The sequence below is a fragment of the Poecilia mexicana genome, unplaced genomic scaffold (genome assembly GCF_051168715.1).
Source record: "Poecilia mexicana isolate PSO_F unplaced genomic scaffold, ASM5116871v1 scaffold_13, whole genome shotgun sequence".
NCBI classification, from domain to species: Eukaryota; Metazoa; Chordata; class Actinopteri; order Cyprinodontiformes; family Poeciliidae; genus Poecilia; species Poecilia mexicana.
Window position 1 is genome coordinate 22,639,873 of NW_028263382.1, and position 15,298 is coordinate 22,655,170.

Here is a 15,298-nt window from a genome sequence, read left to right on the forward strand (position 1 = left end):
AATAATAAACATAATGCAGGTTAGGTATAATAGACAAAATTTGTTTAACAAAAAAAAGCTGCATATGCATGTTACAATGCTCAGACTGTGAACTATGATACAATTTAAAATATTTTCTAAAAAGAAAAAAAAAATAGATTTGACTTATTAAACATGAGCAGATCATCCAGAGCCAGAAGCACCACCACATGCTGCAGCCCTTTAACTGGAAAAGGTCTGGCAGAAAGTTTATATGGCTTAGTTACAGCTCAGTGATTTCAGAGCAGACACTGACCTCAAAGACAAATTAAAAGGGAGTGGGGTACAAAAAGTAATAATAATAAAGTTGAGATAATTATTGAAAAGCCTGTGCACTATGAAGAATAATCAAGAGATTAAGCCGGTTTCTGCGTGAGATCTCCCAGCGCAATAGAAGTCTGCTTGAATTAGCTCCATTTATTGTCAGGATTCAGCATAAAAGAACTCTTCAGGCCATATACCCTTAAACCTTTATGGTTCTGTTGTTTTCTGTCACTCTAAGCTCATGCAGACTTAATTATAACCTGTAATAATCCTTTCAAATAAAGATGCACATTCAGTCGCTGGATTAGTCAGCCACCACTAGGCTTCAATGACAGCAGCGTTATTGCTGATAGCTTGAGGGATGTTCTAATTGCAACTCTTTGCCAACACCTGTCTCTGTTTTTAAACAGTCTGGGGAGCAGATTTTGTTTTTCTAAAATAGGAAAAAAATAGCAGGATGGACAGTTCTTTATGGAACTGACGTTGAGATAGTGGAATCGTAAGTACCTGTGTGTCCGTCTGAGCAATACGATGGACTGGAGTTAAAACACTGATGTATTTTACAGGAAGGGTCAGAAGGAGCCCAATATCCTCTGGAGTCTAAGAAGACCTTCTTAGACTCTGTGGTGGCATCAGCCAGTTTCTATGATGCTGTCTGGTAGAGCAGCAGCCTATCTACAGCGGTTAGATCAGCTCATAAGGAAGACCAGAACTGGAGAGCTCTTACAGCGAGACTGCGCAAAGGAGAGCGAACGCAGATCCTTCCTCCCAGCAGCTGCAAGACTTTATAACTATCACAGCTCCCCACAATGTTTACATCCCTGCAGTTATTGGCAGTTTTTCACTTCTTGTATTATCTTTTTTTTTTTTTTTTGCACAAATATATCTTTTCTTTTTTAAATTATCCTACTTAGTTGCACATTTCTTTTAATCTGCCATCTGTAAGTGCTCTGCCACTAACATTTTCTTGAATAAAAAAATTAAATTCACACCAGATTATAAGATTTAAAGCATTCCTTGAAAACTTGTATTTTATTGACAGGACAAATAAAACAGATGAGTATAAATTTCCACAGACACAAATATTCAGCAAGACCCTCACAGATCATTTATCCGAGCTGATTAACTTCCAAAATTGTTCAATTAAAAACTGTGTATGAGCACTTAAATTTAGTTTAAGATGTTATTCCTTCTTTAATATAACACACCAGTTTCCTTGGTCATGATAGCTGGTTTGCACTTTGACTCCTGTCACCTCAATGCAGAGCTGCTCCAGCTCCCCCTGCTGGAAGACATGGTAATAGCGATGAAAAACAGGGACTGAACTCCCACCAGGAACCTGAGAAGTGTCAACACTTGGACTGAGTTTAGAGTCTGGACTGTTTGTGGTGTGCAAACCAGAACTGGACTCTTCTTCTCCTGGTGTTTTCCTCCCTTTCAGGTGCCAGGGAACCAAAAGGTCCTGGGAATTAAAGGCTGTGCGGTTAGTGTGAACACTAAGCTTGCCTTCCGTCATTTTGCTGTCATCTTTTAAGTCTCCAGTGTGGTTGTTGTCCAAATGGCTGGCGCTGAGGACACTTGGCTCTTTGTACGGTTCCTGGACTTCCTCTGGTTTGTCTTTACTTTTCCCTCCATTCTGTGGTTTGTTGTGGTCTTTAAGGTACTTAGATTTCTGCTTGTTGTACTCTTGTTCATAAGCCCAAACATAGATGAGTGCCTGGCCTCCAGGTTTTAGAAGTCTGACCAGCTCCCTCACAGCTGCCAGCCGACGCTCCTGGAACACACACGGACGTTTAAAGAGTTAACATTTCAAGAAGAAGTGGAGGGAAAAAAAGTAAGTTGGTGAAGGATTGCAGTAGCAATTCAAAACTATTAAAGATATCAGTTGCAATTCTTGTCTGTTGTCTTCTTTCCTCTCTTTCTCATCTGTGCTTCCATCACTCTGTGACCTTTAACATTTTGGGCCAACATCATTGTCTCGTGACAATATTGTAATATTTCTACAAATATCACATTTGTAGAAATTCTCACGCAGAATATCAATTGTATTTCAGCGGGATAACTTTCTGGTTAGTACGATTGCGTCCAATGCATTTCATTTGTTTGTGTGTGAATGTGCTGCCCGCACCTGTGTGGAAAAATGGTGTATAACAGCTATAGAGATGCAGGCGTCACATGAGTCCGTTCGAAGGGGGACGCTAAGAGCGTCAGATACAAACGCGTTGAATCCTCTCTCTGCACAGATTTGGACCAGAGCGCTGCTGCGGTCACATCCCACCTGAGATCAGACAAACACAAGGCGAGCTAATCAGCTCAGAGCGTAAGATTTAAGCATGCCGTGTACGTAATAAAGACATCAAAAAAGATGGAAGTTCCTGAGGAAGTTGGGATTAAGATGAGCGAAAGTAAAGAGAGCTGGAATGAAATTGAAAAGGAGAAAGAAGTCTGGGCTAGGCAGTTCTGGTAATATTTTAAAGCAAAAGTCAATTCAATCAGGCTTCGTGTGGTCTTCTACGAAAAGAGAAAAGGTGAGAAAATATTTACTACACACATGCACAAGAGCAGCCATTTTCCTTTCAATTGGATTTGAAAATGTTTATGGCTTCAAACTGCAGAGGAAAAGACAGGAGGGCCAGAGAACCAGAGGAAAGGATTATTGAGCTGAAGAGAGGAACGCTGGGTGAGGAGGAAGAAGACTGAATCAAACTCAGAGAATTGGTGTGCGACCTGCATAATCACAATGTTCTCACTGATGATTTATTACAGCCACGGTCTGAGTCAAGATAAGCCGCTTACACGCTTCTCCTAAATCCCCAAACATGAATATCCTCGTGTGCATACGTAAACAGAAAATTTGGATATTACCATGGAAACCGAGCTAATGCGAAGGATGGCGTCTTGCGGAGACCGGAGCAAGAAAACACTGATCTCATCCTCTGCTTTGTTGCACAAAGATCTACACATTTCATGCGTTGAAGAGCAAAGTAAGATGTTCTGTGTTACTGAAGGGTTTCCTCTACAGCCTGAACTCGAGACAACTTTTCTGGCTATTTTTACTTTATATTTTTAGATCAACAGCAAAACACAGCAGTCAGATGAAGATCTCTGCTGATTTCCAGGCCTCTTCTGCTGTGGAGCTAAAGAGTCACTGGACTTCTGAGCTTTGGACAGGTGAGCAGAAATGCAGGGTAAACCTTTAAAAATATATATATTTTTGGAGTATTTATAGAAACTCATAAAACTAAAAAAAGAAAATTACGTACGGACTTTATTCTGTTTTAAGATTCAAAGCTCCTTAAACTTTCCAAACGTTATCTTCAAAAGAAATACAAATAAGTTCTGTAAGCTAAGCTAGTTGGCTTACAGAACGAAACACAGGAAAACGTCTGTGTGAAAACGAGAATTAACACAAATCACCAGCACTTACAGCAGAAATATGAGGGTCTGTCTGCCAACAAAATCAAAAAATGAGCAAATGCCTATGGATGATATACGCAATGATGCAGCTCCGCTCATGTGAATGACACACCAAACATACCAGCCAAGCAAAAATCATCAAAATAGCAAAATGGTGAAAATAAGAATATGTAAAGCATGTGTCAAGGCAAAAGTAACATTTTTACTCAGAGGATCTCCTGTTTGGCTCTTTCCCCAGTCTCCATGTGGTGCCCACCCAAAACAGACAATTTTGTTTTAAATTGTTTAAAACTAATTTAAAATAAGAACCCTCCTTAATAACATGTTTCAATTTTCTCAGGAAAACAAACACCTTTAACATCCCGGGGCAGTTTGGCTTTGTTTTTGATTTCAATGATACTTTTGGCTAAGTTAACAAAAAATGGGCTGAAATGAGAAATCATGACCCTACAGCTACCTACTGGATATCTTCACATTTCTGGATTAGTGTCCGCTTTCGCAGTTTTTTAAATGACAACATAAATCTAAATCAATACAAAAGTTGTCCATTCAGGGGTTCACACAGACTGTTTCTTGAACTATGTGCATAACCCACCGTGATCAGCTGCGGGTTGACCCCCAGGTACTTCCCGTTTCCACAGCCCACGTCGACCAGCACGCTTCCGGGTGGCAGCGAGGACAGGAAGTGGCAAACGCGGGGCCATGGAGTGTGGCGAGTGCTGCTGAAGTGAGAGGCGATGGCGTTGTACACCAGGTGCACATACTCCTCCTCCAAACGGGTTGCATCGGCGTGGCAACTAGGAAGAGAGGGCTGAGATGGCGGGGATGGGGAGGACCCTCCCTGACTGTCACAGGCAGAGGGGAAGGCTGGAGTGGGGGTGCGGGGGGACATGGGACAGTCCTTTAAATCCATGAGATATTCAGCTGCAGCTTCAAACAGCAATGCTGCATAAAGTTTAGATTTATGAAAAAAGCTGTTATGCATCTTTAAAATGTTGCTAATGAGAAACAACAAAGTCAGCTACTTTGTTCAAATTTAATTTGTCACAATCCATGTGTGGAAGAACTCTAAAATTTGCCACTCACAGATAATCTCAACTGGGAATCGATATCCGCGAGTGTCCATTCTTAAACGGCTTTGACATTCGATCGACACTGAATGCAAAGACACGCCGCACTTTTTAGATTTTGATTTGTAAAAAATGTTTGAAACCATTTTTCTTCACCCATCTCAGGTACACATTGCTTTTATAGGTTAATATGTCAGATAACATTTAATAACAAATATGGAGGACTGTGGTTGTAACTTGACAATACATCATAAACACTTAAAGTATGTCACTGAATTTGTAACGAACCAACATAATAAAAGAGTCTAACCTTTTAAATCGAACATTTACTAACTTTGCTAAATTCTTAAAAGATTTCTAGATCTGTCTCGACCCTGCCATATCGGCTGTGTGCCAGCCTCACCACAGCAGCAGGGCTCGTGTCTGATTTTGCGGAAAGTGAAGGACGTGCGGGTGCCCCTCTTGCTCAAAGTGAGATCGCCGTGGGAATCGAGGTCGGGCTCAGAATGATCAGCCGACCGTGTCTCACAAGCTGGCACCAGGTCGAACTTCCGTGGGGTAATCCTAACAGAGAGAGAATTAAGTTCAAGAGATTCAACTGTGGGAAGAAAAAGCCGGCACACTGAGCAACCAGCGAGAAAAATAAAAACACCGTCCAGCTCACCCGTGTGTCCAGAGGTATCTGCTCTCCCCCTTCATCACCAGCAGGCTGCGTTCAGGCAACACAACGGGAACAACTCGTCCGTCTGGGTGACGAAACTCCATCACCGTCTGCATGAAGACGCAGCGAAAAGGTTTTAACGGCTACAAAAAACCTATTCATCTAAAAAAAAAAAAAAAAAGGCACGAAAAAGGCGGGCAGACAAAGGATACAACTCGCGTCTTCATCATGAAGATTCATCGCACCAGACTGACGTAAAGTCCAAAGAAGTTAACTATTTTAAATATGTAAGATTTAAACCATCTGATCTGTGTCCTGCTACAGAAACGTGTCATTCATTCATATCGATCAACCAGACATTTTTTTTTTTTTTTTTAAATACTTTTGATAACTTTACTAGACCACCGGACCACTCCCTGACATGACATTATGTGTATGTTATGTACCGAACATCCAAGTATATTTATATAAGCTGATATTAATTCCCATAAAAAGTCAACAATTTTGCAAGTTCCTAAATTTCCATTTATAATTTTCTTGTAACTTCCTTTGCATTTTCTCAGAGGTTGTAAAAGTGGTAGAAGAACTAAACCTTAATTTTCCAATTATATTTATTTAGTAATGTTAAGATGAAAAGCAGCATGTTTTTGTTTTATGTCTTTTATTAGGAAAATGTAATGCAGGCATGTTGCACACTGAATGTTTGAATTAAAATCCAACATCAGATTTTATGACACGTCCCGCATAAATCTGCTGAATTTGTCAGACCGCCGTCAACAAATGTAGTTTGTGTCTGCCCTCCGTTTTAACCAGCGGAGTCACCTTCATCCCGGCGCCTGCGTTTGATCCTAATGTTTCCGTACAGCACGCAACCGCTCGCGCTCTGCAGGGAAATTACATTCACACAACTTCAAACTGAATCTCTCCAACTTCTGACAGGAGGAAAATTGGATTCTGCGAAGTGATGGCGTGTGTGTGTGTGTGCGTGCATGCGTGAGAGTGTGGGTGGGCAGAAGGGAGAAAGAAGGGCATGAGTTTGTGTTTTCCTGTGACAGAGCACGAGAGGCTCCAGCAAATGATCAGATCTTTCCCTAGGACCACAGCTGAACTCATTCCTTCTTCCCCCCAGAAAGGCAAGAAAGGTCTGCACTGTTCTCATCTGAGAGAAAATTAGCCAATCAGTGAAAGCGGTGGAATGTGACTGAGTCGATGATGATGCTGGGAGAATACGCTTTTCGATAGGACTGCTCATCCTTCTCCCTCAGCCTCAGATACAGAAGCACACAAGTTCCTATGTGACATTTGAACATATTTTATTGGGATTCTGTGTGATTGATTTCTGGAAAAAAGTGCATAATTGTGTAGTGGAAGGAAGCAGATATATTATGTGTAGAATTCTTTAAATGTAAGAAAAAAAAAACTGAAAACGTGGCAGATGGTGCTCTGGTAACACGAGACACTTCACTATTTTGATTGCTACAAAACTCTAGCTGTATCTGAAAACAACACACAAACACACACACACACCATGTCCACAGTAAAGCACAGTGGTGGCAGTATATTACTTAGGAGATGCTTTTCTACAGCAGGGAAAGGGTATCTGGCCAGAGCCAATCTGAAAATGGATGGAGCTAAACATATGGCAATAATTGAAGGAAACCCACTAAGAGCCTTAAAGAGATGTTGACACCATACGTCAAAATGTCAGACTTTTTCCAGTCATTTATGATCATTTTAAAATATAAAGCAGAAAGATGATTCCAAAGTGGGCAGCTTCGATCACGCATGTTTCTTGTTTCAAAGTGGCCTAGTCAAAGTCGAGACATAAATCTGACTGAAAACTTCGGGTAAGAGTTAAGAAACAATGTTGTTCACTGATAGTCTCCATCCAATCTGACGAAGCTCAAAGATGAACTGGGTCAAATATCAGACTGTTGTTGTACAACACAAGTCCACACAAATCATGACTTTCATTTGGAGAGACATTTTTAAAAACCAGGTCTAATCTTCCTTCCACTTCACAATTATTCACCACTGTATGGTGATTTATCACATAAAATGCTTAAAGACAATCCTAAAATTTCTATATTTGTGGCTTTAACAGGATAGCAATGTAGGATTCAATTCAATGAATGGCTCATAGTGTATAAATACTTTGTATTTATGCTTAATAATAAATGAATAAACAAGCAAATAAATCAATGCAATAATCATAATAATAATTTTCTTTGGGACCAAAACTTTCAGATGGGTTCTCCCTCTATAATATGTTAATAATATGGAGTGGCCAAAATCCACAGCCCTGCAGCCACATATAGTCTGCCTGTCTGGTTATGACATTGTAACAGATGACACCAACTGCTAATAGATTAGCCGCTATCACTCAAACAAGTGGGGTCAGTTGGGAGTCAATGTGCCACAATCAGCCCACGGAGACAAACCCATAAAAAACATCAATACATCCTCTCTAAAGTACAAATCATTCTTGCAACCATCGACAAAAGCTTGCAGTAAGCAAGTCGTGAACCACGTTGGCAGAATGCCACACAAACTATGATGTGTCAAAATGTTCTCAGCAGATTCAGAAGGAGAAGATCCAAGAATCAGCAGCAACAGAAACAGCAGCAGTCTGAGGGAAAGGAATCACAGGTTGATGAGCTGCTGTTTCATCCGTGTCATTATCCCTGGAAACTGATGGCATCAAATTTATTCCTACATCTTATAAAGCTCTTCAAATAGGTTACTGCACGAGCTGAAAAACAGATAGAAAAGTTGCATCACAAGTCACAAAGGAGATTATTACAACACAAGCGATTTACCTTTGCCCCGAGACTCAGTGACAGGATGGTGTCGGCAAAGGCAGAGTGGGTGTCGACGTGAGGGGGGATACCTGGAAACGACACAAATATGACAGACTTGAAAAGTGAAATGAATCCTGAACATTTGAATGAAAAGAAAAGTATTGTAAACATTTCACAACATCCCGACCCCACTAGGGACAAGGGTGTAAAGAAAATGGATGGACATTTCACAACAAATCAGATATGTCAGGCTAACAGGAGACAATTTTTAAACCTTTATGACATGCATTAAAGAGCTCGGGATCCAAGGAGGGGAAACTATATTGGCGTGTTAAAGAGAATCTGCTGCCACCTGGTGGTAAATAAAAAAATATATGTTTTGTGCTAAGTTGATGGAATTAATAGTTGCATAAATACAGTGATGTGGGAAAAAAAAAAAAAAAAAAACTAGGACATTCTACAACAGCCTGCATGTTTCTCTAAACTATTAGCATAAAATAATATTTAATATAAATTTTACTAATACTAAAAAATTCAACCATAAGCAACACCACTTCCTTCTGTAAAACTGTGAAAGTTTCAAGAGGGAATCAGGTCTTCATACAAAAGCAAGGAGTTGTATCAGAAGTGTGATACTTGACGAGTGTGTGAATTCACAATCAAATGTCGAAAAATAACAATGTTGTCTTTTATTTTTACTTGTAAAGACTTCCTCAGTAAGAAGTACTTCTCTTATTCAGAGATTGTCCGACACACATTCTCTGAATAAGAACAACTTTCTTTAAAAAATTAGGAAAAGATAGTAGTTATGAGACATGATATAAATAATGCTTAAATAAATACCTAACTAAGTCTCATGTGTTGCTAATGCAACCCTTAGTTGCAATTGATAAACTGAGCAATTGTTTGCTTACTGTGTAAAAAAATGTTACACCAAACATTAACTGGAAACCGGACACACTCACCCTGTCCACTCTCATACTGGTTAACAGTCAGCTGGTCAGGCAGGACGTTAATGTGTCCATCCTGCAGACATCGATGCAAAACAGGCAGACACTCCTCAGGAAGACCTGGACAGATAAACTATTTACACTAAGATTTATCTGAGTCATAATAATGTTTATTATATATATATATATATAAAAAGACCTTTCATCAACTTCTTGAAATAAAGAAGACGGGATGCAACAAAGGTAAAGTAACTAGAAGCCATACAAGACATGCTAGTCAAGTTAAATTAAACTGCTAGATCCTCCACCCAGGCTAATCCGTCAGGAAAATGGATCAACACTTCTTTATGCTTTACGGAAAGTATTATATGGATATTAAAGTGACTACCTGCAGGTAGTGGTTTGTCCTTGTCCACGTTGTTGTTGTCGTAGCAAAATTCAAAGCCATAATGCTTCACTCTCCTGTGTTTCAAAGCTTTCTGAGCTAAACAAACAAAGCATCAAAATCTTAGATTAAAATCGATAAAATAAACAAGTGACCCTACGCCAGAATCTGACCAAACTTTACAAAAGTTATACATAGCTATTTAACACTAAACACTCAGCAAGGTAAGGGAGATGTATTTTCCCTACTTGCAACACTGATCTAGTTCTAAGCTTTAAAAGAGTTTAGGTTTGTGAAAGAGCAACGCGCTTCATTACCTTGGTCAGAAGTTGACCAGTCCACAGCAGCGAGGAGCAGAGCCTCCTCCTCTGGAGACACAAAATCCTCCACTAGAGCTAATCCTTCAGGAAAATGGACCCGCACTTCCTCTTTATGCTTTACTGCAAACAAATATTAGTAACACATGCAGTGACGGTATAGACACAGGCTGCAAAATCAGGTTGCCTAAAGGAGATGATTTTCAGAGACTCTTTATCTACAAGTCCGAGCCATCGCTTATTTCTTTTGCATTTTGCTCCTGAGTCAAACTTTCTTACTACAAAGCAGTTTCTTCAAGCTAATGAGAGTACATTACAGGTTTTCTTTGGACTTTAGGTAACTCTATGCTGAGTATCAACATAAAAAAATGAGGAAATCTGATAATCAAGGGTGAAAAGAAAAACAGGCAGTGCTTTCTGCTGCTAATGAAAAGCAACTGAAAGTCATGTTTTCAAGAAATAGGTGTAGCCCAGCACACACCTGACAAAGGGCTGTCATCCTTCATCCTTAATACCAGCACTTTTAGCAAATAACTGTATTCCTAAAAATAGTTATTAGGTTTTGGGAGCACATATGTGATACATCCAAAAATACGTACCTGAGTCAACATAACTGAGATAGAGAGTAACGCTGTTCTCCCCAGACTGGAGCTTCTGCCCGTTAAGCTGGGTGTGAGCTTTCCGAGCATCATCTTCTGATCTGGGAGAGACAAAGACAATAAAACAAGAGAAACTAAGAAAACATTTGGGTCAAAGAGTCAATTTATCTAAACCAGACAGGATTGGGTAGTCCTGATCAACAACAAACATATCAAACATAAAAAAAAGACTATATATAAAATTTTCAAGAAACTGGTCAGAGTTATTGGTCACAATATGTTATAATACATTTGTAAAACAAGTTGACGCTTGGAAATAAAATGAGACGCTTTAATTTTAGCTTTTGTTGGACAGGTCTCAGTATTTAGTATTTGGTTGCTGTTTATGTTTCCTCTCCACTGTTCATGTTCAGTGTTTTAACTTAGTCAGGAAACTTTAATGAAAAGCTTAAGATGGTTTCCAAGGTTTGATGAAGCTATTACTTCTTTCTAGCTTTAAATAACTTCTTCACTTGAACAGATTGCCTTAATGATAAACAGCAGATTCTTGCTGCGGTGATACCTGTACGTGACAAAAGCATAGGGCTTCTGAGGAGGCATAAACAGACTTTCCACGTCTCCAAACTGCTTCATTGCGGCAGAGAGGTCCTCACGGCTGACACCGTTCCCCAAGCCTCCGTTAGCCACCACCAAATTCTGCGGGCGTGACAGAAGAAGAGGATCAGCGAGTTTTCAGCTGTCCGGTGAGCTGAATATTTTACACATTTGTACACATAATGTACACAGTGGCTCCAAGTTGATTAGGTTACTTGAAGGTTACCAAAGGTTAGACTAGTTTAACAAGAATTACTCAGAATCCCCAAAGTGTATTGCACAAAGAATATTAATTGTGTGTTTCATACTGATGTTTAAGTCAATGATTTTACCTGTATTTTACAAGCAACAAGGTCCCTGTTAGAGCTCCCAACGCATAAAAGTTCTGCCTTAGTAAGCAATAAAGTTTAATTCTATCAAAAAAAATATCATGGAAGGAAATAGAATTGAACTCTACTTAAGATTAAAAAAAAATTAACACACTAAAATAATCAACAATAGCCTGAAAGCCTGAAGTATTACAGTCTTTAAATGTCCATAGGGAAATAAATTTAAAGAGAAAATGTGTTGACCACCATAATGGAAAAGAACCAAACCAAGGCCATAATGTAACTTCATCCTACAAATACGCAGGTATTTACTGACTTCTTGATCTCTTCTGCAAAAAAGGTTTTTTATCTTTAATAGAATGGGTTTTGGTTGAACAACTGTTTAGAAGCAGTTGTTTAATTGAACCATAGTTTTTTTTCTCACATTTTGTGGTCGGATTTGTGTTATGATTCAAAGCAAAGCCAAAGGCAAAAATATTTAGCAACTTAAAACGGCACTTCCAACTTTTACACATAATGTCTACGGCTCCATATCGGTATTAATTGAATTATTTTAATAAGCTACTTTTACAAATACAAATTTACAAATGCTAATGCATAAAACATATGTCAATTTAAACTATCCGTATGTGAAAGTAATGATTTCTCTTTGGGATTTTTTTCCCTTTCCTTTCTGCTCACCTTGGTAGGCTGCGATGCTGTACTGATGCCTTCATGCTTCAGTAAAGTGTGACTGGCCTTCAGCTGTTTTCTCAGCACTTTCTTGTCTTCTTTGCCTCTTCTGGTAGCGGCTTTCACGTTGTTTACCACTGTACAGTCCATGATTCGTCTACCTAATCTGTCCGGGTACAACTAGCACCCTCAAACTATGGTTCCGCCTGTGACGTGTGATCTGTGTTAGCTGAGATGAAACAAATAAAATAGGAAAACTTAATTTCAAAACTTTGCACAGTATTTATGCTGGTAAGAAAACCCCCCAATGTTTAAGGACTTGGGTGAAATTCGTAATTTTTTACCGAGTTGAGTCAGCGACTGTAATGCATCCTTTACAATTCTTGCTACTTGTTTTTTCAAGGGACATGTTGAAATTTCTCACTGGAAAAACTATAAGCTCTCTATCGAAATCATACGTACAGATATCATAGTCAAGTTTGAATGTAGAGATGAAATGTTGGACTTCATACTTAATCTTATGATTAGGAAAATTGCACATACATAAGGTAAAGTCCCTCCCAAACGGCTATGACTTCTATTAGCAGACCTTGAAATACTGTAAATAACTACAAATAGAAAGACAGAATTCATACAGCTGCATCTCCAGAGCTTACTTTTGAGTGACCCTAAATAACAAGAATTCTGGCACTATTGAATGATTATAATGCTGTATTTTTGCATTTTTGTTGTAGAATATTGCTTGTGTTTGTGCTGATAAAAGGTTTTGTCTTGTGTTTGTAACAAAAAAATATATAACTATGTTTAAAAAAAAGGCAAAGAGCAATTTGTTCAAACTGCTCAAAGGCAGCACAATAACACCATTTATTAATATCACCAGAGAATAGCTATTCAACAATAAAGTAAGAAAGGTCACTGCAGGTTGCTCACTGTTTTAGTTCAAGACTCAGAATAACCCCTTCTAAACTTGTAGATGCCCTTACATATAGGCTAAGTGACCATTCATAATTGTGAACAAATCACAAAACTTTCTGTCCTGATGAGATGAGCGTCTCAGCAAGAGTAGTGACTCTGAGATCCATTTTGGCTTTAAAAAGCACTCCAGCATGAGTCTTCCACTTGTGGACATTTGTTCATCTTTGTGTCCAAATACATTAATAGATTGGGGTTAGTTGTGTAACCAAGCTGTCACCTGTCCAGAGTCATCTCATGTGCCGGGCGGTGAGAGCCCTTCGTTGTTGAAACAGCACGCTCTGTTTAGTCTGCAAAACAACAGCTGGTATGAGGGGAGACCACACAAATTCCCTCTCGATCACGATAACAATACTCTGCATGTCTTTCCTAAGCAGGCTAATAAAATTCTCTTTTGTTTGTCTCCGTTTGTCGACATTGTTGATCGTTACAGGAATTAACAAGTGCGCAATCAACAAACTCCAGCTCATTGCATTTGGACACATTTCACTTGATTTTTTTTATTTGCAGAAATGAAAGATAAAGTGTGGAAAAAAAGAGTTTGTATTAGCAAAATATGCTGAATAAATGTGTTTTGTCCATTCCCTCGGTATTGACATCAGAGCAAGCTGATTCCAATGGTTGATTTGCAGTGCTCCAGGGCAGCTTCACCTAAAGTCCCCACCAAGCTCTGAAGAAGCTGTGCAACGGGGAGAAATGGAGTGAAATCCCCTGCATAAGCTGATGTATGTCATCACCTGCTGGAATTCAAGGTCAACAGCCAACCAGGCATCTTTGTATCATAACTGGCTTGGCCTGCAGAACAAAGATGGACAGACAAAGAAACCAGATACTCCCTTTTAACATTGTGAGCATGATCTCACTCTCTTCAATGACTGACTGCAGGAAGATATCAACATAAAGAGTAAGAAAAAAAAATTAAATGTTGAAATAAGCTGATAGGGAAAGGAAGTGAAAGCAGGGATCTGATTCTGAAGATCATGTGATTTGTGGCACTTTGGTTCCATTGGTAGCTTTTTGGGATTTCAGTTTGTCTTTGATATGTGACAAGATGCCAGTGACAAAGTGCCCAACAATACAACCCAGAATCGGTTCTTTTCATTATCTTCATATAGAAGACCTATCTCTTCAGTTTTTTGCTTGATTGATTCATAGATCAGCAATGTGGATCAACAAACAGGAAAATAGATACTTCTGTTTAATGGACAGTTATGGATAAACACACACACACTTTTAGTGACCTACAATGCATGGAACGGTGTCTATGAGGCTTTGTTGACACTCTTCATCTCATCACTGATTTAGACAGTAACTCTGCCAGCTCACGTCTGTCTTGGATACGCTCACACCTGTCGCAGTTGGGTACCCACTCCATTTTATTCAATCACTTTAGCACCGGATATCCATGACAATGGGAATCCCTGGGTCGCATGCTGCAGTTATCGATGTGGGGCTGGAAAAACAGCAGCAGGATAAAGTTACATTTATTTTCATCCACTAAATCCTCTGGGAATGACCTTGGTATTCTATGATGGAAGAGATCAAGGCAGCTGAGCCGGCGCCTTGTCCTGATGTGCCCCTTCTGCGAGCAGAAAATGGTGACCGTTGAGTGTTAACACTCGCTCAGAGATAACATGGTTGTTAGCAGCTGTTGAGTGTGAGATGAGCCAAGAGGTTTGTTGTTGTAAACTGTCAAAGCTCAAGTATAACAGAGGAGGCAACTTAAGGATGCAAAGGGAGGAGGCGACTTCTACAAATGAATTCAAATGAAATGTCAACTTTAATCGCTGGATCAAAAACAAAATGTGCATGCATTGAGCATTAAAAAAAAAAAGCATGTGAACCATTTACTTATGTTAGTTTTTTTATACATCCTTCTTTGGCTATCTGTCAACCGGTTGCCAAGGAGATTGTTGGTCCAGAAGTATTTTCTCAGTTTGCAACTGGATGCTGGTTCAGATATTTTCTTTCACTCCCTCAAGTTTCTAAGCTAAATCAAATCAAAGTTGCTGCTTACTTTTAACACTTAACTGATTCGCTCAGCAATTTGGAAAGTAAAATGTCATGAGAAAGCTAAAATTAAAATTCAGGTAATCAGGTTTTATTTGTCAGATTTGTGACTTCAGAAGGAAGATGGAATTTACGGTCTTCAGAAGGTGTACACCACACTTTCCAGATTTTTATTTGCAAATAATCTTTAAAATGAATCAGAACTTTGCCCAGTTGTAGACTGGCATGCCATGCAGCTT

At 39.3% G+C, this 15,298-nt stretch overlaps 1 protein-coding gene across 1 annotated transcript; it reads right to left on the minus strand.

The window, feature by feature from the left end:
• Window positions 1-1,278: 1,278 nt before the first annotated feature.
• alkbh8 (alkB homolog 8, tRNA methyltransferase) lies at window positions 1,279-12,256 on the minus strand. The gene is made up of 12 exons (XM_014992990.2): window positions 12,087-12,256; window positions 11,045-11,178; window positions 10,483-10,583; window positions 9,884-10,006; window positions 9,570-9,665; window positions 9,197-9,301; window positions 8,250-8,320; window positions 5,434-5,540; window positions 5,173-5,333; window positions 4,295-4,566; window positions 2,411-2,560; window positions 1,279-2,056 (listed from the first exon to the last, which is right to left on the minus strand). The coding sequence occupies exons 1-12, from the start codon at window positions 12,225-12,227 to the stop codon at window positions 1,466-1,468; spliced, it is 2,052 nt and encodes a 683-aa protein (XP_014848476.2). The 5' UTR covers window positions 12,228-12,256; the 3' UTR covers window positions 1,279-1,465.
• Between the last annotated feature and the right edge of the window lie 3,042 nt (window positions 12,257-15,298).